Genomic DNA, 23940 nt, shown 5'->3' with positions numbered 1-23940 from the left:
CTTTTCTAAAATCAGTAAATACATTAGTCTGGTATCTGTGGAGAAGTAATACAATGGAGGGCAGCTTCAGTTTTTTGAAAAAGGACTTATAGTAATGTTAGGTACCAGCAGTGCATTTTGTGTTGAAGAACATCAGTGTTGTTCAGAAATGCCTGCCAGTGATTCAGAAATACAAGGAAGCTGACTTCAGATATTCAGCTTGCAGCAGCAGGAATACACTTGACCTTGGTTGAAGTGGAAGTATAATCATGCACTGGAATCACTGCCTTCTTGCTGACAAGGTCAGTTATCCAAAAGATGGGCATCGTAATGTTGTAAGTTATGTTAACATTTCATATAAGTAGTTTTAAGATGATATACACTAAAAACAGAGAACAAACAAATGAATATATCGGTTAAAAATAGGGTTTTTAGGAATGCTTTTTTTTTTTTTCAGACAATGAACAATACTAGATCTAGGACTAGTTCTTAATAGATCTGAATAGATCATTTTTTGCATTTTAATGAATTGGTGGTTGCTCAGCATTATTGGGTATGATTAAGATTACATTTGTTACTTTCATAAATGTTTTGAAATAAATTAGAGGTATGAAACTCTTAACATGTTTTGGGTAATCAATAAATTAATATACAAAAATATGAGCAAATTCAGAAACATCTAGTAAATTGCCTGCATGTATGGATTTTGTATATGTTATCTGGCCCTTGTGAAGATTTGCAGGTAATTCTGAAGAACTGTTGATTTGGACTTTTTATCATGGTTGCATGATTGTGCTTATTGCTCATCACGTATATCAGGCAGTTTTTCCTTCAGCCCAGTTTTTTAAATCTTTCCTCTACTTTTCTGATGACTTTTTCCATGCCAGCAATTTATATACTAAAATACCATGAAAGAACAATTTGACCTAGGAAAGGAATTGTGAGAAATGACTATACTGTGTGTATTGTCTTAAAATGTTGGAAGATGCACAGAATACTGTAAGTTTTATAATTTATATGAAAAATGTACAGTTCTGATTCTTATTTTTTTCTTTAGTCAGCAGATAAACAACGAGCCCTAGAAGAAACCAAAGCATACACAACTCAGTCTTTAGCTAGTGTAGCCTATCTGATCAACACTTTGGCGAATAATGTTCTGCAGATGTTGGATATCCAGGCATCCCAGCTTAGGCGCATGGAATCTTCAATCAACCACATTTCACAAGTAAGATATTTACTCACTTTATATTTAAGGCTCAGTATAATACAGTGAATGATATTGGACTGTTTCATGTAGGCAGTTACAGTAGGCTGTCTTTTAGTTTTTAGGGAAAAAATTATTTTTCTTGCAGGAAATAAAATATGCACTCATTCAAAACTTCTAGAACCTTGAATATTAAAACCAACCTGAAATGTCAAGTTCATTGACCCTACATTGAATAAAAAATGTCTTCATTAGCCAGCTTTACAATGTAAAATTCATACCTGAAATGTATGATTATTGCAACAAGTGCTGTATAATGCTATATGATCAATTATGGCAGTGAGTTCATTAAGTTATTGGAACCTGAAATAATAAAAGTTTTTCTAGAAAGATGCTGAAAATATAACCCTATGCACTCTTTTCCATGATACTGTGTTTCACAATGAGATAAAAGCAATATTACCAAGCATGACATAAAATCATTCCTTTCATTCCATGAAGTCCATACTGGACAGTACAGCGGAGGTAGTATGTTTTGCACAGTTGTATCTAATGCTAATTTTTTGTAATAATCTTAGAGAGCCGCAAAACTAGGTATTTATAATACATGGAGATAAATGTACAGAAGAAATCCATGGTGTAATACTATTAATCATACAGAATAATCTGTAGGTTTTCTAGAGAGACCATCAAAGGGAGGATTCACGGACATAGGTGTGGCTCATGTTTCTAGAAGGAATATCTCTTTCACTTACCAGGTTACTTTTTCTCACAAGGAATGTTAATGTCTTATTTGGGGGAAAATGTAACTGTTATGAAAATGTATGTCACCATTATAAATGATCATTGTCATTAGTATTTTAAAAGGTTATGCTTTTTTCTTTCGTTACTTAATAATACAGCATTAGTATAAGGGCTATTCTGTATATCCCAAAAGTTTTTGTATGAAATAAGAAAAAATGTTTTATTATACTGAAACAGATAAAATATGTAACAATTGTAATGATGCTGTTTTGTTTAATCTTTAATGATTATTTAAAAAATCACTACTATATGTATATTCATTTTGCCTGCAGACAGTTGATATACATAAGGAAAAAGTGGCTAGAAGAGAAATTGGCATCTTGACTACAAACAAAAACACTTCAAGAACTCACAAAATCATTGCACCAGCCAACTTGGAGCGACCTGTTCGTTATATCAGGAAACCTATTGATTATACAATTCTTGATGATATTGGACATGGGGTAAAGGTAAGTGGTGAGATGAAATAATTCAAATGTATTAATCTGCCTGTATATTTTAAGAATGCAAAAATGTTTGTGTAGACAGGCTCCCTTGCATTCTCCAATTAATGGCATGGTTTTTCCTACCTTTTATCTTATTGACCCTGTATTGTTCTTTGTCTCTCAATAACCAAAAAATAAAATAGAATTCATTTGGTACCCTTCTCTTGATTTAGACTTGGTTATCAAACAGTACTGAGTGACAATATAATACTTACTTTCCCTTTTTTGTTTGCTTGTGAACTAAAATCTTGTTACAATACCATTGCAAGCATGACATTAATCTTTCCCTAAATCAAGCCAATTTATTTATTTACTGTATATTTATTACATGGATTTGACTGCTGCCTACTCTCTAGATTCTAGATTCAGTTAATCCCAGACTTGTGTAGTAAGCAAAATTAAGAGGCTAATCTTTGAGTACCCTTTTAAAACAGAAAAGTAAGATAACCAGAAAAATATCTAGGCTCCACTGGGTATGTGGCTCTAACAACACTTATAGTATGATTTAAATGTTGCTAAATTACAGGTAGAATTATATATTAAATTTGTATGCATGCATTGTGTAGCTACACATTTAATTGCATGTCTAAAGTTTGTTCATTTTTTTGCATGCCTTCTCTGAAATGCAATCTTAAAATATATGAAGTAATTAAAAGTTGTGAAAATACCACTGAGAAGGGAAAAAGTAATGTGAAAAGGAACAATTTACAATACCTACAGCATTTTCAGTTAGCATATTAGCAGAAATGACAAAATAATATGAAGTGGTATTTTTTGGAGAATTATTTAACTTGCAAAGAAATGCATTTGTTTCTGTGGTTTTTCTTGAACTACCTATATTATTCATTACTTCACAATCCAGAATGCAGTGATTCAAGTTCTTCAGTGAAGTATGTTAAATCTGAAATATATTTAAATCTGTAATTCATCATTCTTCAGTGAAAACATTTACCATGTTGATTATAATATAGAACTATTCTGAAAGTGCATAATAACCTTTGAATGAAATTCTCACTTAAACATTAGTGAATTTTCTAAAAATTGATGCATATGACAATCCTATTGTGAAGATGATGCGTAGAATACACTACAGTTATTTTTCTTACAGTTTTCATCTCTTCAGGTTTTATAAAACCAACACAGAGTTAGAGTTTCTGTAGCAGTTACACATATTTACATTTGGACTGTAGAAACAACGTAGCACCTTTGATTTATGGGATAGCATCTTTGGTTCTGTTTTTCTTTCAAAGTAACCATCGTGGAGCCAGACAGCAATATCAAATGTGTGTATGTTTGTTTGTACTATCTGAAAGAGAATGTTTAAAATACAAGTTTAATTTGTAAGGACAACAATAACAAAACTACATATCCATGTTATATCATCTTTGGTAATCATTATGAGCTCTATCCAATGTTCATTCCTGACCCTCCTTGTATCCTCTAAATCTGTTCTGGAATGTTCTCCAGTGTTCTAAAGCAAATTAAGGAATGTGGGTTGCTGCACTCAGAAAAGGGAAATCTGCCAACAGTTTCTCTTGTGCTGGTGGATAGAATGATTAAATGCAGTTCAGTCACTGCCCCTACTTCCAAGATGGTGACAATGAATAGTGGAGCTAATGACCAAATAAAACCTAATTTTGAGGGGTATACAGGCATTTAATTTAATTTAATTATTCTGTAATATGGATACTATAAGTAGAAGATCAGAATAAAAATACTTAGAAATAAAAATATTTGTGGAAAACAATATAGTCGGAACAAGTTTTGACAGTGCCCTGCTCTACCTGTGCAAGGCCAGTCAGGTTTTAAACAGAAGTTGTGTCCAATCTATAAGTTACTTGTGATACTTGTGGCCCCTGTCCCATGGGGACCCAACCCACTGCTTGACAACCCTGGTTCAAGGAGCTGCTGAGAGATGTACGTGCTCCAAAGCATCTTTTTTCTCTTCAAATCTGAAGTGCTGCAAAGCCCTATTGGTCACAAGCTGCCAGGCTTTTTTAATCAAGGGAAGTTAATTAAAGGATTGTAATTTAAAAGTAACTTTGTACTTGAGTCTACACATGGGTAGGAATATGTAGTTCATCAGAATATTTAATAGATTTACCATTGGAAGAATGGATACATAGCATAAACCTTATAGCTAAATAAATCTCTTCAAAGAGGTACTTCAGAATATATGGAACCCTGTATAAAGAATCTCTTTTTGATTTATTAAAGCAGGCGTGTCCTTTTATACACTCGTGGCTGCTTCATAAGCTGTTCTCAGCTGTTTCTGCATGTGTGTGCATGCAAACCACTTTGGGTTTCTGGGAAAAAAGCAGAGGGAAATGGCTTGGCATGTGCAGGAGATATATAGAGATAGCTGGCACAGCTTCTGAAGTAGGGTATGTGAGCCTGGAAAAAGATACCACTGTTTTAATGATCCAAAGAGAGCTTTGTTCCTGCATGGGCTGAACTACTTCTGAAAGATGCACAACCATAAAATCTATATTGGGTGAACTTTTTCTCTCAGTATTTTTAGCATTGTATAAGATTTGTGAATATGCTATATGTGCAAAATAATAATTTAGAATTCAATTTATCATTGTTATTTGTTAACAGATTTGTTAACAAATTCTATTAATAACGTTTTAAACGTTATTCATTTTGAAAACCTTTATTCATAACACCTTCTGCTTTAATCACTCTTTCTATGATCTATTGATACATTATTTAGTTGATGCTAAATGCTTAACTTTTCTTTTTTTCCCCTTCTTTCTTCATATCCTGAAATTTCAACTAACCTTTCAATGCTTTTCTTCCTTACCTCTTTTATTTGCTTCATTTATGCATTAAGTGGTTGCTTAGATTTAAGGTAAGAAACATCAGGGCTGGATTTCATTCTTATATTTGAGACTATTACATATGGGGAGAATGTTGTTTCTTGCCAGGCTGGATGGGAAGAATGTAATCTTTCATATGTTTCTTGGGACTTAAAAGTATGCTAAATGCTTAAAGAACTAGATAACTAGCAAGGCCCTCAGAAATCAACACTTTGCATGAGAAAATATAAATGTAAGTTTGTGACAGGTGTTCTCTCCCCCTGTGTAATAATATATTATACTTTATATGATGTGATTTGATCTCATTTATGAGCCAAATTTGAATTTGCAAACTTATTCTATTTTGCAAAATCAAAAATAACTTGGGGTGTGTTTATTTTATATGTTTTAAAATTATATTATCAATTATTAAGCAGATTTTTGAACTGCTACACCAGTCCTGCTATTAGGCTGGTGTTGCAGATCTATATAGTTCCTTTGGAAATATATACATTTATATAGATTCTGCCATGCTTTGTTGTCTCCCTTATATTAAGTAGGATTTAAAGTTTAATGCTTTCAATGCTCTCAGTATTTTTTATTAAAATACATTCATTCATGCCCAAGGTGTTTACACTTAAGTAGTACAGAACAGAAAAAATATGTGTGCCCAAACTCCATTTGAAATCACCCTCTTGAGTGCTCAGAGCTAATTGTCTGCAAATGGGTGGAGAGAGACATACACTGAGTAATTCTTCCCTTTTTTGCAGGGATATAAAGGCTCAAGTAGGAATAGATATAACAATATAATAAATACCAAAATAAATATCTTAATTATCCTGAGCCCTTCAGTTATTACTTTATGAGTAACCTTGCATTGCTTTAAGAATGTGAACAGTCTTCAGGAAGTTCAACCTAGTGCTGGTAACTTGTCCCCTGTGGCTAATCATAAGAGAGGCAGATGAGAGATGAAGTGGCAGTAGAGTCCCTAAAGTTGTGTTGAATTGCATATGATGAGACTTGGTACTGAACAGCATGTGCGGCCAACTTTGGTGTGTTTACATAGTGGCCTCTATCATCTAATTAACTGAACATAACTAGTGTGTGCAGTTGGAGTTCAGATCCGTACTGTGCTAACCATAATCTTCAGCCACTCACACATTCATTTAAATGTACTTTACAAAGTTCTTGTAGGTCTAAAATGGGATGGTGCCTATGGATATTATCCTTGCCCTGGAGGGATTGGTAGTCTAATAATGTGGAAATTAACCATTTTTTAAAAATAACATAACTGATGGTAAGAAATTGGACTGTAGAGCGTTCAGTCCATAAGACAGCTATGCCAAACTCACCTTAGTTTTTGAAGATTAGTTGAGCTGAGGAACTGTGTTTAAATCTCTTGATTTGTTCATGTCTTAGCAAGTAAATATTTTGTTGGCAGGATACTGAATATTTGCATTCCTCTTTGTGGCATTTTACCATTTTTTCTGAAGATGAATACAAATTCTAAATTGCCAGTTTGTTATCTTAAAATGTAAATATATCACATGTCTAACAAATAGCTTAAAGCCAGTCTGCCAAAGGTAAGAATAAGGAGGATTATCCCCCCTTGAAAACTTCTTTCCTTCCAAGGTAATTTATAAACGCCTGCATGTCAGCAGTGGGCACAGCCATAACTGCCACACATGCCCTTTCCTAAGATTACCACAACCACTATTACTTCTCTCCTTTATTGCTGGTGGTGTGTGGAATAGTGTAGCAACTTGTATGCATTTACGCTTGCTGGAAGATTTCTAGAAAAATCTTAGAACATGTTAAGTTTTGCAGTAATCTTGAATTAATATTTCTGTGTGTTTAGCATGGAATCCCTGGATATTGAGAATAGGTAGTCTAAAGCTACCAAAATGTATTCTGCATGTGTATAACTATTTTGAAGCACTGACAACCTTATCTAACTTGATGCCATCCAAATATTAGACTACAGCATCCATCACTTCTAAGTGTCTTAATATTCCATTATGATGGTAGCTGTTTGCAGAATGCCGTGCCTCATGGACTATTTCTTGTAAAAGTATCCCCTTCCCTGCATATTTTTTCTTCAGAAAGAGGCAGAACCTTTAGACTCTAGGTTGTCCCATAAAACTCACGGTCACTGTGAATGTATTATTAGTGTTGCTCTTATGGTAAGGAAATATGGTTGAATAACTTTCCAAAGGCCATGTCAAATCCTAATTCTTAAACCTAGATTGACTTACACTCCAGTGTTTCCTTCAGTTAGTAAGCTTTTTTTCTTATGTACAGAGAAATAATCACAATTTCTGTCATATTTGTGGTTGATGAAAATCCTGCTTATTTCTTAAAACATGCGGTTGAACATGAGACATTTAATTATTCATAACTTGTATTTATAGCATCATTTATATAATCAGATTGGACTGACCAGTAAAATAGCTACTATAAATTTAAAAATTGAGGTGATTAATGAACTAATAAGAACTGTTGATTTTCTTTGTATTTACTGTCAAGTAAGAATAATACCATTTCATTTTTTTAAAGTCTGGTATACTATTTATTTATTTTATTTGTAAACTGCTGCAACAACACAACACAATTATACATTAAAATGTTCATGGTAAAATAGTTAAGAACAAACAAAATGAATAATAATATCCCAGCAACATAATATAAACACAAATATTTATCTTTTGCTACTTAATAATACATCATAATATGATTTCTAGAAGAATTCAATTTTTAAAAGCTTCCAGAAGGATAGTAATGTCAATGTAAGTTTAATATTAAAGTTTACAAGTATATTCCATGTGTAATGCATATGAAAACTATTACAAGGTTTACTTAAATATTTTTTCTTTGGGGCAATATTGGATTATTTAATCCTACAGTTCAGAATGAACAGTCCCTTCAGAAGCTACATGCTTGAAATTTTAATTGTGCTTTGACTGTATGATGTTAGTGATACAACTCAGTTTAATTCTGTTTTATTAAGTGTGGCTTCATCAGTTGTATATAATTGCAACTAAAATTAAATTTAGTACATGTTCTTTGGGTCAAATTCTTCTCTTTGCCAAGAAAGAATCCCCACACCTCAGTGATTCTTGGGGAAATGGGTTATGAAGGTTTATACCACTAATTGTAGCTCCCACAAGCTGTATAAAGGGAGAGGGATTGAATGGAATTCTTATCACAGTGACACAAAGAACCTTATATGGAAAAAGCAAGGGAAACAGTACTTAAGCTTTATCACTACCTCCTGTTGCTGTTGATTCCAGCAAACCTTTGCCCCCCCCCATGATGATATATGATTAATTGGATTGAAAAGATAATTAGATTCATGTTTCTCATTCCAGTGTTATTACAAAACGTATTATGAGAGCTCATATATTTCAGGACTTTCTAGGCATAGCTAGTAAAATTCCATGCAAGGCATTCATGAAAGGAGTTGTTCCTGAAAGACACTGCTCAGAGGGGCTTTTCATACAATATGCAGCTGTAAATTTGTACTTGTTACCATGAGTATGTGTAGTGAGAAGCCAAGCTCCAAACCAGCTTTTGAGCCCGTAGTTCATTGCATGTAGTTGAAAAATCCCTGTTTTAACTCCCACGCACATAATATAGTTAAGGCATAGCCAGTATAGTGTTTCAGATACACTTACCTTTCAATCTCATTGGAGGAGACAAATGTAGTACTGCATTCTTGGAATGGAAATTTGTCTAATGCTCCTAAGTTAAGCCCAGAAAGCTCATCAACTTTCATTGAGATAGATTTCTGTGCCACATTGCCAGTGATCTAAACTTAAATGTTGTGGCCTAAGGCAAACGCCGTCCAAACAGACACACTGTCGCACCACATAACCACAATTTAAATGCATCTAATAAACTTTAACAAGGGTAGAAATAGCACATATATGCATGACTGCTTTGGTTTTTTGCACATCTTCTTGTCTCTTTAATGTAGTAGTGGTCTCAAAAGACTCTTGTTTAAGCTTGAAGAGTTTCAGTGAGGTTGGTTTTTTTCCCATTACCTCTTACACAGGTTAGCACGCAGAATATGAAAATGGGTGGTCTGCCTCGTACCACACCGCCCACCCAGAAACCACCCAGTCCACCAATGTCAGGGAAAGGAACCATTGGGTAAGTATAAGTGTATATACATCAGAAGGTGGAGGGGGAGAATGTAAAGGGAAAGATAAAACTTTTTTTTTAACTTTTACAATTGTCGCTTGGCATAGAGGTGCTTAAAAGTTGCATTCTGGGGTTTGAAGGCATCTTTCTTGCAAGCAGATAACTTATCCATAATATCACCAAGAAGTGTTGCCTAGTCGTTGAAAGTATAAGAGACATTCTTTCTGTGGGAGCCTTTGGGCTTGTGCTTGCAGTATGAATAGCTGTACACTATACCTGGAAAAAGTAGCCAGCCTGAATATCCTATACTAGATGAATAGAAAATTTCATGGCCCAGTACCATTATGTGGGGATTTTTTAGCTCCAAAGAATCCTGTTCTCTCTTCCTTTCTTCTTCATAGGGATGCCTATTACACGTAGCATGACAGGCCATTAAGGGGAATAGGAACTCTGTGCATGCCTCTTATAACCTTATCCCGTCTGTCCTTTCTGCTCCGGTACACAAATAATCTTGAGGAAAGAGGGAGGGAGGGATAGTTTATGGCAGGCATGCATGGATCTCTTTCTGAGTTATCTACATATATGCCAGCTGGGAAAGCTGGGCCAAGTTGAGCCTAAGGAAATCCTCCACAGATGCTACTCCTGCAGTTCATTGGATCCAGCCCTGTGCATTTTCAAGCAGAACAATCTAGCAAGACTTCTGCACTGCCTTGCCCAAAAGGTCTTTGTATTTCATTGTCTGAAATTGCTTCCATACATGTTTTTCTTGTGTAGGCGTCACTCTCCCTATCGCACACTGGAGCCAGTGCGTCCTCCAGTGGTACCAAATGACTATGTACCTAGCCCTACCCGTAATATCGCTCCCTCGCAGCAGAGCCCTGTTAGAACAGCTTCTGTGAATCAGAGGAATCGCACTTACAGGTATTCACTCTGCTCCTGCACAAAATATTAACAATAATTAAGACAGACAACTTGGTTTATAGCAATCTGCTTTTAACCACCCCACCCCACTCCACCCCACCCCTCCACTTAGAGCTTCATAAATTCATGTGATTTCCTGGGAAATCCATTGGGAGATAGAGAGAAACCATGCTGCTTATACTACATGTTGTGTAGTGTGAAGTTGTTTGTCTAGGAACAGTTTTTTGTTTTGTTCAAAAGCAATATACAGTACACTACTGCATTGTGTAACAGAAATACTATTGTATTTAATGTATCTATTTTTATTGCTTACCTTCTGTTTATAACTGGTGTGATACACAGCTTCTAAAAAGTGGTGCCTGCTAACAAGAATAATGCAACTGCGAAGTTTATGTTCAAAATTATGAAGTGATGAAATGTTGATGCTTGTGAAAGTGCTTCCAACTTTGAACAATTGTGTAGTTCAGTTGACTACTTGAAATGTGGCTAATGTTATTTATTTCTCTGAACTCCTAGAAGGCATATTATAACAGGAGAAAAATAGCCTTGATAACATAGTTTTGGTAGTATGGAAATCAACCTGAGAGCAGGTCAGCAGTACGCAAGGAGGAAAAAAAAAGTTAGGCTACACTGAAGAGCTCTCATGGCACTTAGAAAAAAACTATTTTATACATAGGTGTTTTTATTTGAAAGAGCATTATGCACTTTAGATGAAACCAGCTTTCTAAGAGATTATTTCTCTTTTGATCAAAGGTCCATATTGCCAGGATCTTTCGATAACGCTCTTGAAACTGTTTCCTATCATTGAACCTGTACTATTGATCCTGAATGGTGTACCCCAATTTTAGCTGAGGCATTGCCAAGGCATTTTAAAAGCATACCCTGTTTTTATTGGCCTCTGAAACTGCAAACGTAGCAAGCTTCTGTAACGTCGTGTAGCTGTGGTTTGTCTGTCAGGGAATGGAATATAGTTACTTTGGTGGTTTGGATTTCTTTTAGCAGCAGCGGAAGCAGTGGAGGGAGCCATCCCAGCAGTAGGAGCAGCAGTCGAGAGAACAGCGGGAGCGGAAGTGTGGGTGTCCCTATTGCTGTCCCTACTCCATCCCCTCCCAGTGTGTATCCAGGTAATGCCCCTTTAGTTCCTACTCAAACCCCTTTTGGTGTTCTTTTGATCGTGTGTTCATTTATCTAGTGACTTGGAGTGACAATGAACTGTCTACAATCTGTTCTTAGTACTGTTTAAATAGAAGTGAATATTATACATTATATAATGTTTGGAATGTTTAGATTTGTTTAAAATCTTAGCTCTTTTGTTTCACTACTCCATGAGGCAAATAGCAGATACTGTAAAGCTAGATTTTGCTAGGTATTACAAAGTAGATACTGCTTACTTTGAATTTAAAAAATTCCTCACTGAAATCTCTTGACCAATGTAGCATTCAGGAGAAGAGAAGAGAAGAGAAGAGAGGACCTCTTATGGGTTGGTAACTGGCTCAAGATCAGGAATCAAAGATTAAGAATAAATTGATCCTGGGGTTCCCTAACCAACTGTTTTGGGACTGGAACATTTTCTTCATATCTAATCAGGATGTAAGAATGAACAGCAATGTGGTCAAGTTCCCTTTGAGGAAACAGCATATTCTTTTCACTTGGGAAAAAAGAGAATAAGAAGGGCCTGGTACAGATACTTAAGGTCTGGGGATTCTCTCATAATTGTAGAATGTAGAGCCATCCAATGAATATGAATGGTAGGACATTGATATTTAAGCTGTGATTGGGAAGATGTGATAATGATCACCAGTTTGAATCATGCTTAGCCTTATCCTCCAGGATTTTTTTTCCTATTTATGTCTGTAAGTCATGTTAGCTTTATGTTACTTTCAGGATTAGAGGCAATATGTCTCTCAAAACCACTTACTGGAAAACACAGGCATGAGGATGTTATACTTTCAAGTTCTGTCTATGGGCTTCTCTTAAGCATCTGGTTGGAGCCATAGAGGCAGAATCCTGGTTTAATCCAGTGAGATGTTGTTACAGTTAATAGAAACACATTATGACTTCTATAAAGTATTTCTTTGGTTTCTTAGGAAAAACAAGTCCTGTTATATCACCACTGGGGTCATATATTTTCAAATGCAATTTCTGCACTTTGCCAACCACAATGACAGTAAACATGTTTTTGCTGCAATTAAAATTTTCAGAGCTAAGGTACCTATCTGCTATACAGCACACAGATTTGTTTTAAGGTCTACAGAGGTCTGTGGAGGCATTTCAATCTAAATTTTTGAGAGCATTGCTATGAGTTCCTTTTTGGGGTTTTCCTGAGACTGGAATCTCATTAATCTGGCTTAATTTCTGTGGAGACTTAGACGTGGAGACACTTTGCTCCTTGAAATGGCACTTTGGGAGAGGGGGGCAGCCGAACAATGTGTTCTCATGGAAGTCGAGTATTCTCACAAACTTGAAACATTATGAGCTGTCAGCCCACTACTTCACTTTGGGCAGCCCTGAGAGAAGCTCCTCTGATCTGAAGCAAAGCATCCTCGACAACGATACTTGGCATGACTTAAGCCAGTGTTGTCCAAACTTGGCCACTTTAAGATGAGTGGACTTCAACTCCCAGAATTCCCCAGCCAGCATGGCTGTCAAGTCCACGATGTCCAACTCTCAGTTCTGAAGCATTCTCACCCAACCAGGCTTGGGTCAGATAAATACTTCTTTATTAAGAGGTACATGTAGCTTGTAAACAGAACATTGCTAAAACTAACGCCTTGGGTAAACCTCCCTCTATTTATCCCCCCTCCCTTTATTGCCTGGCGTTGTAACTCCTCTTCACCTGTTGTTGACCTCTCTCCTTCCTCCCGAGCCTCTTCCGGGCTCTTTGGGCCCCAGCTGCCTGGCCAGCAATCAAGCCAGTCTAAATTGCCCATATATGGTTAAGCTGCTTCCCAACTCCCCTTACAACCATTAACAGCCACCCCCCTCTCCTTAGTTACAAGTGGCAGAAACAAATCAATCCAACTCCCAACGAATGCAATACAATGGAAAACAACAACAGTTGGGTGATGCAGATTCTGACAATGGCTGGCTGGGGAATTCTGGGAGTTGAAGTCCACTCATCTTAAAGTGGCCAAGTTTGGACAACACTGGCTTAAGCAAACCCCCAGTGCTGTATGGAAGGGGAACTTCTTCGGAGTCTGTTTCCCATGCTAGATACTCAGCAAATATCTCTTGCCTATTCCATAAAAACCCCTTTACCTTTTCCCACTATAATGTTTTGCCATCCTTGCTGTTAGGAGGATTCAGTGGTTTCCCTGCTTTGCCTTGTCTGCTGGCAGAAATGGAAATAGTGGCCCTTCTGTATGGTTTGGCGATCCAACCTAGTAAATGCTCTTCTTACTCCATTCTTGAGCCATTTCAGAGGAGGGGAACATACTCTGTCTTCCTTTTAGCTGAGAAGTCATGAGGTGTCCCTAGAAGAGATTTCTAACCATTTAGCAATCTTGGTAACTGATACTTTGTATACTGTATATGTTTCTGTCTAATCACCTGGTTATCTAAAGCGTTTCTTTGGTACGTTTGTTTTGGTCTTTGGTGTGTTTGTTTCGGCCTGGTTGTGAGACTGAATATGGAACTGCATGCCCAAATTTCTAGTAGTGCACAAACTTATTGCGCCGGCTTATTTATTAAGAAATTTGAATTTTTTTGCAGCAAAAAGCTATATATCTTGCATCCTAATTTAAAAATGTATACTCCTTTTAAATGCGCACAGTTTACCATTGGTAAATATAAGTGGCTATCTCTTGTGAAATTTTATTTATTTTGGTATTTGATTAGCATACAGGATAAAATAAACAATACAAAATGAATCACAAAATTGATTTTGTAGCTATAGTGCTTGGTGTTCGTAATGTAAAGTTTTTTTTAACCATAAAACACCTTTAAGATTACAATCTGTACATTAAAGACTACAGGTGAATATGTATGAATCTAAAATCTGTACATTAGAAGATTTATATAATAAATAGCAATAAGGTTAGAATCTGTACAACTATAAATATGTTTATAGTTTATATAAATGTTCTCCTCCATTATAGTCAGCATAGTGTTAATTTAGGAACACAGAATACTGTCTTAATCAAAACATTACAGATCAGAACTATCTCTATTGACTGGTTACAGTAGTTTTATAGAGTTGGCGATAGGAATCTTTCTCACTCATACCTAAAGGATACTGTATATTTAATCTGGGACTGTTTGCCTGGAATTATGCTTCTTTGCTAACTTTGTTCAATTTATATTTAACATTATTAGCAAGGTGGGAAGGGCATGTTATATAGCTGATCACCACTTCATCTTTCTGAATCACCTCATCAGTTATCTTCCTAATCAGTCCTTTTCAGTTTATCACTAATATAACTGCTAGACTATGAGATGGCAGGCTTGTTGCATTAGTATTTTCAAAACATGTATTTTACTGGATTTCTTTGTCTTTGAATACACATTCCACTGTAAGTATGAGGAGAAAACCAGTTTTTATTTTATTTTTTAAAACATTGCTATTTATATTCTGTGTTTCTGCCCAGAGACAGAGGTGAATAATGATAATGTATAAAACAAAAGTTAACATTTCATAGAGAACCGTTTAACTATTATTAAGATTATTCACACTGAAAAGGCTTGGCTGAAGAGGAAATTTTGATTTCTTTCCTAAAAGCAAAAAGAATGAGCTACAAAGAAACATAAAAGTCCCTTTCTCACATTCCTGACAAATGAATCTCAGAAAGTGGGAGCATCTTTAAGAGTGACTCCCTTTTCTCATCTTAATATTTGGAGATCTTTTAGTTACTATCTGGAGAAAGTTAGTTCTCTTGCCCTCTAGAATATCATTCTCCCTGAGGTCCTTATGGCCCTGGTCCTTCTGTCATTGAGGAAAACTTAAAAACCCGGCTCTCCCAAAATGCCCTGGGCCAGGGTGATTTGTGACCTCATATGAATGTTGCGATATTTTAAATTTTATGGTATTTCCCTGATGCGATGGTTATTTGAATAATTTCTTTGTTTAACATTTTACATTATATTTTTAAACCTTTTTTGTATAGATTGCCTTGAGTTGGTCACACTGAGATGGCCATATGAATAATAACAGTAGTAATAATAACAACAGCAACACAGCAGCAACTGGTCTACAAATAATCAAGTCCTAAGCTGTTTAGAACTTTAGCATTTAAAGACAACACAACAGTTGTGTTGTGCCTACAGAACAGTTGCCTACAAAACAGTTAGTAGCCACATTGAAACCTTTCATTCATATCCACATTCATCATGCAAAGTAATGACAGTGCTGGCTGATCTGTCTCATATAGGTACAGGTAGTCCTCGACTTACAACCATTTGTTTAACAACTGTTTGAAGTTATGACGGCACAAGAAAAACTTGTGACTGGTCCTCACACGGTCATTGCAGCATTTCTGCAGTCACAGTATCAGAATTCAGATGCTTGGCAACTGACATGTATTTACGATGGTTGCAGCCTCCCAGGGTCACATGATTGCCATTTGCAACCTTCCCAGGGGGCTTCTGACAAGCATAGTCAGTGGGGGAAGCCAGATTCGCTTAACGGCTGCAGAAAAGGTTGTAAAATTGGGTGTGACTCACTTAACGACTGCATCGCTTAGTGACAGAAGTTCTAGTGCCAATTGTGGTTGAAGTCAAGGACTACCTGTAACCCAGTTGTTTTAAATTTGAATTCTCTTCTCTACAGCAACATAGCAGAACTATGAATTCTAACAAGTTATTGGCATAGTTTGAAATATCTTGTTTGAATCACTGGAGCCAGTCTATCAGTTGTACAGTATCTAACATAATGGAATGGATAGCTGACTCCATTCTACATTTCAGAATATGGTAATACTCTTGAATACAGTGAAACAGCTCTGGCCTTAAGATTTTTTGAAAAATTCACTGATAAACTACAAAATATTTGCAGAGAAAAAGCAAGGGAAGTGATGAGTTAAATTATTTTCTGCATGCTCAAAAGACAAAGATTTTCTCCATGCATGGAGAAAAATATGTATTTTTTATTGAAAAATAAATCTTAGTTGTGATTGAAACTGTGCATAGCATCTATAATATTTTTCTTTTGTAGTAAATCTAATTTTATTGAATTAAGTAAATGAACTAGGTTTTTTCTTAATTTTATGTTATTTTGATGGGTGGGGGGGTTGGTAAAAGCAAAATGCTACCCCTCGCCCCCAAAATAACCTGCAGCTTTTCCCACTGTTGGTGGCAGGCATGTTGATAGTAAGACTGGGTTTCCTGTCATGGCTCCCTTGCCTGATGAAAAGAAAAAACCTGCAGTCTTTTCTTTTTTTATTCTTTCCAATCCAACAGAATGTTGAAAAAATTGGAAATGGGTTTGTGACTCTGAGTGTCTGTCCATCAGCAGGATAGTTCCTAGAGGACAGAACAGAACACCACCAAAATTGGTACGGGGAGAGAAACTGGCAGAAGAACAATTAAGTACAAAAATGGGCTGGATCTGACTGGAGGCTGCAGAGAAATACATTCCAGAAAAAAATTCCCCCAGCGCATCTCCCACAGTCGGGCAGTGGATCGGAATGCTGCTGACTGCTCTGTTCTACGCTGTCCTGCCTCCTAGTCATACGACTCAGAGTGGGGCGTAAATGCAGCCTACCCAGTGCTGTTCAGTACAAATACAACACGAAGTGAGGGCAGAAAGACACGTGTAGAGTTGCAACATTACATCCATCCATCCACCCACCCACCCACCCTGATTAGGCTCTCTCACACACATACAGAAGCAGGCAATATATATGCAGTGACCCTAATTAGACCCTCTTTTTCATGCACACAGGCAATGCACATGCACCCACTCTGATTAGACCCTGAGAGACACACAAATAGATGCAACATGTAGTGAGTGGAGAAACATACACATACCATGTTACTTTGTTACACAGAAAAAGGTCCAGATGCCACCTCTGGCTATTGCAGTTAAAGAGGTTGGAAAGAATTCCAGAAACCAAGCTCTCCCTGTTTTCCTTACTTCTTTCTTTTTAAACAGAAAAATAATAGCAAGCAAAAGAGGAAAGTCATCAGAGAAGGGGGGTAAAATATCTGCTTTTTAAATATTATTTTGCATTTTGGGATTGGCTTTTGTTGAATGTGTTTAGGAGTCAAATAGTTAATAGGAAAATTTGGCCTGGGGGGTGGGGGGATTGGCTTCATAAAAGGTGCAGTAGGTCTAGTTTGTCCACTAAAACACTAACATGCAAAACACATACAAAAAGAACCTTCACAAATTTTGGTCCCATCTTCTCTGGGGGCTGTAGAGGACCACACTGCACTCTTGTTCTACAGCAACACCTAAATAGGATATTATTTAGATTTGTGAGGTTTTTATGTATCAAATGCATCCCTGCTCCTTTTTTTACTTTGGTGTTTGGCTGCATACTTAATGGCAAACCCCTTTCTCAGTGTAAACACATTATTCTGTCTCATTTTTTTGCTAATTTTTAAAGGAGTTATAAAAAATCTAACACCAATTATTCAAAAAGCTTTTCTCCTCCTTGCTAACCTGAACTACTCCTTAATGCTGCCTCTTCCTCCTCTTTCAACATAGCCCCTGCCAGCTCAGCTGGCACTTCTCCTCTTCCTGCTACTTCTGCCTCTGCTCCCGCCCCTCTCGCTCCTGCTACTGCCCCATCCTCTGCTACCCCAGATGTTGCTGCTGCTGCTGCTGCAGGGGTTCAGCCCCTTGCTGATGGCTTCACTTCTCCAACTCCCCCTGCTGCCTCTTCCAATCCTTCTTCAGGTGAGTTTCTGCTGCTCGTTGCTGGCAACTGCAAAGAAGTGCAATTCCTGCCTAAAGATGATCACATGCATTGAGCTTTAGATAGATGGGTATTTCCATTATTTCTCTTTCTCCTTCTTGAGTGAGGAAAAATGCTTTTTCCCCCTAGGACCACATCAGAATGAAGATTATTTATTTTGGAGCTAGTGGCTTTTGCTTTCCAGATGTTCTGGAAAAAGTCAGAACACTTTTTAAAAAGATGGAAGCTAAAATCAACCAAGAGGCATTTTGCCAGATTAATTCTGTGAATAGCAAACTCTCTGGGTTATGCTCTAGCTCATGCTATTAAATTTATCTGCAGTTTTCTTTCTCAGCTTCATATGGTACAGCTTCTGGTATGAGTTTGGCTTATTGCATTCCTACATATGAAGTACAAAAGTCTGTAGTGAAAATAAAGCCTTACATGTACTAAAGCACTATTAGGCTACATGGAATCCAAACATTTTAGATTATAGCTCCTAGAAACTCTCATCATACCTGCATAGGACTCTGCATTACAGTACTTCATTTTTCTTCTATTAACTGTTTTAACAACTGTTCATTAATTGTGATGACATATTTATATAAAAAAGGCTGAGAATGTTCAAGATCATAACATCTCACAAAATTTGGAATGATAATGCTGAATTAGCATGAAATTATAATCAAGAACGCCAACATTTTGACAGTTGGCAATATTTTTGCCATTTTATTTTTTTCAATTATTTTTGGCAATCAACCGAGAGAATATCTCCAATAGCCCCAGGAGCCACCAGTGGTCTTGAAATGTTGGGTGAGGGAGTGACCTCAAGCTGGTCAATAATAAGATTGTGGAAACTATTCAAAAGAACACTTGGCAAAGCATGTTGGCACAGACAGTACTTCCTCTTGGAGCACCAGTGAAAGAGTTGTGCATACAAATGCGTGCAGAGACAACTGGGGAAAGTCCAGGCATGAGAAATTCAGAATTCTGTAATTAGTGAAGCCCATTCATACTTGGAGCAACACCCAGCTGCTTCACACATAATATCTGACATGAGATTCTTCTGCATTCTGACTCTTTACTAAGAATGTCATTTTCACTGAGAAGCACTGTGGCTGAAAGAATAGAGGATTAGACATTTAGTTCATATTAAGTCATTCACCTATGCTGGTTATTAAGTAATCAACATGCATGTTATGTATGTATTATATCCAAATGCCAAGTTTTGGGAAATCAGGCATAGTTGTGTACTTCTATTTTTTAGCCAATTTTTTTCTGAATTAAAGAGAATAATTTCCGAGAATGTTTTCCTCTTAAATTTGTTTAATGTACTCTCATCCACATAGGATTTTTTTTTTCTCATTGGAGAACTTGATTGAAGCATGTGTCCTTTTAAACACTTAATTTGAATTGCCCTGCCCAAGTTGAATTACTTCATCTAAAAATGCATTGCTCAAAGTTTTATATTTTTCTACCCTGTCAAAATAGGTCATCCCATTCAGTTCTACAGCATGAACAGACCTGCTGCCCGGCACACGCCTCCAACAATAGGGGGCTCTTTGCCATACAGGCGTCCTCCATCCATCACTTCACAGAACAGCCTTCAAAGCCAGGTCAATGGAGGACCGTTTTATAGCCAGAATCCAGGTAAGAGAGGCCCCTATAGAATTCGCAGCTCTGATCCATTAAAGAAGAACTGAAGAAGAGAAGAATGTTAGTACAGAGATATTTGGAGTTGGCTAGCAGGAACCATGTATCTGTTTTAGCATGTAACTAGTCCTAGCTCTATTCTTTCTAGTATAACATTTACACTAAGCAATTGGTAGTGGAAACATCAAACCCAAGAATACCCAGTTCACTGGCTTTAAGTGCCTCTTGACACAGTACGCAAAGGCATGTGATTCATCATAATGCCTCTACAATGCCGGTGGATAGAAAAGTATATATGTACATGTACATACATGTTATGTTCAGATACATATACCCCCCAAAACTGCACGTACTTTTTAAACATGTGAAGTAAGTAGCCTTAAGATTGGACACATTTTTTTTCTTCTGCAAAAACCCTATTTTCTTGCTATTCAGTATATTTGGTGGAATACTTTGCAATATAAATTGTTGAAATTTGTTGCCTTTCCTTGTTGAGATATCATGGAAGGTGCTAAATAATGTATAACAACAACAACAACAACAACTGTCAAGTCCTTCCCAAGGGCCTGGGATAGGTAGATAGACAAACAACATCATCTGCCTATCCGAGGTCCTTGGGAAGGACTCGATAGGTGGATAAAAATGCCAAATCCAGTCTAAACATCTGGCTGACTTTGCGACCAACCATAAATAATAATAATAAGAAGAAGAAATACCATTTGCCTGCAAGCAAGAACTGGTGGGACCACAAAACAGGCAAAGTAATAGAAAATGAAGAAGCCAAAGTGCTCTGGGACTTTAGAATTCAAACAGACAAGCACCTGTCACACAACATCCCAGACCTAACAATTGTTGATAAGAAAAACAAAAAAGTCTAGATAGTAAACATTGCAATACCTGGAGACAGCAGAATAGAAGAGAAAGAACTGGAGAAAATCACAAAATATAAAGACCTGCAGATAGAAGTAGAACGACTACGGCAAAAGAAAGCAAAGATAGCACCAATAGTAACAGGCACCTTGGGTGTAATCCCATAACATCTAAAGTGCTACTTGAAGACTATCGGCATTGACAAAATCACCATCAGTCAATTGCAAAAGGCAGCTTTTCTTGGAACAGCTTACATCCTGTGACGATACCTTTAACACTATCAAACATCATCTGCCTATCCCAGGTCCTTGGGAGGGACTTGATAGGTGGATAAAAATGCCAAATCCAGTCTAAACAACTGGCTGACTGTGTAACCAACCAACCATCATCATCATCATCACCATTATCATCATCGTCATTTATCCCAATTCAGTTTATCTAATCAAGAAAAAAATAATAATTTAAAGATGTTGCTTCCTTTAATTGTAAACTTACAACATACAACTATTTTGGTAAGAAATTATTAATATGTAATTGTAGAATTTTAGGTCCTTAAAGAGAATATAGATTGTCCATATAGGATACCAAGTAAAGAGGAATAAAATAACAGAATTCTGAAGAATTGGAGAAAGATGATAATGGAAACAAGGTGGTGTTCATAGTGCCAGAACAATGAAGAACTGGCATTATAAAGCAAGAATCAAAATTCTTTCTGGTAAATTAGTGGATTGATTTTACTATGAATATACAACATAAGAGAAAAATTTCTGAAAATAGAGGCAGAGAGATTATTTAAGTAGCTCTTGGATGATTTTCTTTATTATTCGTGTTGTCCTTGTAAAGTGAGAGTCTCAAATTGATCTGTTGAGGATATAGTAAGTGCAGTTCAGAACTTAGTCATATAGTCAAACTCTTTAAATGCAGTTAAAATCTCAGCCCTAAACGAATTCTGATTAAGCTAAGTGGAAATGGGTGAAGCATCCATCTTTATTTTATACCAAATTTCTAAATGTGGAAGAAAAAACATTTGTTCTTGGCAGCATTAATAGTGTGGGAATATTTCTGTTTGCCACAATAATATTGTGGGACATTTTATCTGCTATAATAAAGTATGTGTGATTTGAATGAGGCTCTTTCAGGAATATTATTCTGTAGATACCATAGATGTTTCACATCATCGTAAAGGATTTCTTTTACATAAAAAAGCTGGGTATCTGTTTTCAAAGTTCAGCACAATTAATATTACCTAGTTTTTGAATTATCTAGTTGGTCTCTCTGTTGCATTTAGTAAGATGCCACATTGACCATCTGAGTATTTCATGTTTCTATACAGTGTTTCTGATCAGACTGTCTTATTTGTACTCCTTCACTGCAGTGTCTCTTGCACCACCACCTCCCTCCATCCTACAGGTAACTCCTCAGTTACCATTAATGGGATTTGTGGCCAGAGTTCAGGAAAATAGTAAGTTTGCCTTTTTATTGATCTGTGACTTGAGTAGATACCTTTCAGTTTTTTGTTCTTACCTTAAATAACCTGTATATACTAACTTGACTGATCTCTGGGTAACAGGCAATTTTGTATGGCCATGCCATTCTATTCACGCCTAATCTGGTAGAAGTTCCATGTTTAGATATGTTGATCAGATTTATCTGGTAAATTCTGCCCAAATTTTCAGGCAGCAGCTAAGACATAGCATGTGTTGCTCTAGTCTTTTTTGTCTGAAAATAGGGTAACCCCCTCTCTACCCTGGCCTGTGTTAGAGCAAGCTACCTTCTGCCTTTCAGATAGTGCTGGGTTATAAATGACATAATCCTTGATGCTAATAGGTTTCAGTATTTGGTGGATACCAACTTATTTGATTATCTCCATTAAACAGATTACCTACATTAGAAGGAGGGAAGCAAAGGAAGCTTGCAAATTCTTGGCTACAAGAGAATCTACACAAATGTGATGTATATAGGTAGCTCTCACTATCTGCAGCCTCATTATGCACAAGTTTGTGTACTTGTGGTTTTACTCATCAGTAAAAGTTTTGAAAGATGAAGAAACATTTGAACCATAATCTCTAGGCAGCTCTGTATCTCCACTTTGGGTTTTATGTATAAAATAAACTGGACAAATATGTCCTGTTATTTTTTATGTTATTTATGTAAACATTTAACTCAAGAAACTTGAATATGAATGTTTATTCTTTAGTTTCAGACACACCTCCCCCTCCACCCCCTGTAGACGAAGCTGTTTTTGATGAATCTCCACCGCCGCCCCCTCCTCCAGAAGATTATGAAGAAGAAGAAGCAGCTGTGGTGGAATACAGCGATCCTTATGCTGAAGAGGATCCACCATGGGCACCAAGAACCTACTTGGAGAAAGGTTAGTTGGCTGGAAGTAGGAGTGGAAGTCTGTCTCACTCATTGGGTCTGAATTCATGCAGTACTGATTATACTGATGTCTTTTTATCCTGAGAACTTGAGATTTACAGGTTCTCTACATTTTGCCAAATAATAGCACAAGGGGAGTATTTTGCTTCCTTGTGCTGTGTCTCAAAGTGTGACTTATGGCGTGATAACAAAATAAAATTGCTATTAGCCATCTCCACCTTCTCTTAAACGAAAAGTTACTGGCTTCCTTATCCAAGAACCCCAAGCCACATCCAGATATGAATGTGGATTAAAAATCTCGTTTTCTGCATTCAGTTTTTAAAAATGATTTCTATGCCTGTCATTAATAACTGTTGATCATGTTCCATATCATGTGTGTGTCATGTGAAGTACAGGTGATCCTCGACTTACAATGGTAATTGGGACTGGAATTTCTGTCGATAAGCAGTGCAGTCATAAAGCGCAACCACATCACTTAACAATGGCAATCCCTGCAGTCCCGGTTGCCGTTATTAACTGAATCTCATGGTCGTTAGGCGATGCAACTTCCTGCCGGCTTCTCACAGCCAAAGTCAGTGGAGAAGCTGGCAGGAAGTTGCAAGTCCCAGGCCTGCAGGCAGGTAAGTGGCTGCTGCTGGGTAGGGGAGGGAGCGAGGGCGTGCACGAGGGTCAGGGAGAGTGTGTGAGGGTGTGAAAAGGTATGAAGAGGTGCTGTGTGGGTTGGGGAGGGTGTGAAGGAGTGCATGAAGGTGTGGTGCGGGTCAGGGAGGGTACGTGAGGGTGTGTGAGAGGCACGGTTGGGGAGGGTGTGTGGGGATGTGCGAGTGGCTGGCACAATGTGAGTGCAGAGGAGATGGGGCAGGGTG

At 37.0% G+C, this 23940-nt stretch overlaps 1 protein-coding gene across 5 annotated transcripts in view; it reads left to right on the top strand.

Moving 5' to 3' along the window:
• ABI2 (abl interactor 2) overlaps window positions 1–23940 on the top strand; it is a 59552-nt gene that overhangs the window by 25577 nt on the left and 10035 nt on the right. For 2 of the 5 annotated variants that reach the window (XM_007431047.4, XM_088135649.1), the window contains exons 2-10: window positions 1037–1204; window positions 2260–2436; window positions 9328–9425; window positions 10191–10337; window positions 11337–11461; window positions 17983–18174; window positions 19664–19822; window positions 22071–22157; window positions 22893–23066. In XM_007431047.4, the coding sequence (XP_007431109.1) occupies window positions 1037–1204; window positions 2260–2436; window positions 9328–9425; window positions 10191–10337; window positions 11337–11461; window positions 17983–18174; window positions 19664–19822; window positions 22071–22157; window positions 22893–23066 (1327 nt within the window). The remainder of the gene's footprint in view (window positions 1–1036; window positions 1205–2259; window positions 2437–9327; window positions 9426–10190; window positions 10338–11336; window positions 11462–17982; window positions 18175–19663; window positions 19823–22070; window positions 22158–22892; window positions 23067–23940) is intronic. The other 3 variants (XM_007431048.4, XM_088135648.1, XM_007431050.4) reach the window with 3 other exon arrangements.

The sequence above is a fragment of the Python bivittatus genome, unplaced genomic scaffold (assembly GCF_059951505.1).
Source record: "Python bivittatus isolate LINGU-HERP-01145 unplaced genomic scaffold, Pbiv_v1 ctg000200_np1212, whole genome shotgun sequence".
Lineage (NCBI taxonomy): Eukaryota > Metazoa > Chordata > Lepidosauria > Squamata > Pythonidae > Python > Python bivittatus.
Note: the sequence above shows the minus strand (reverse complement) of the source record. Positions and strands in the feature narration are given on the sequence as shown.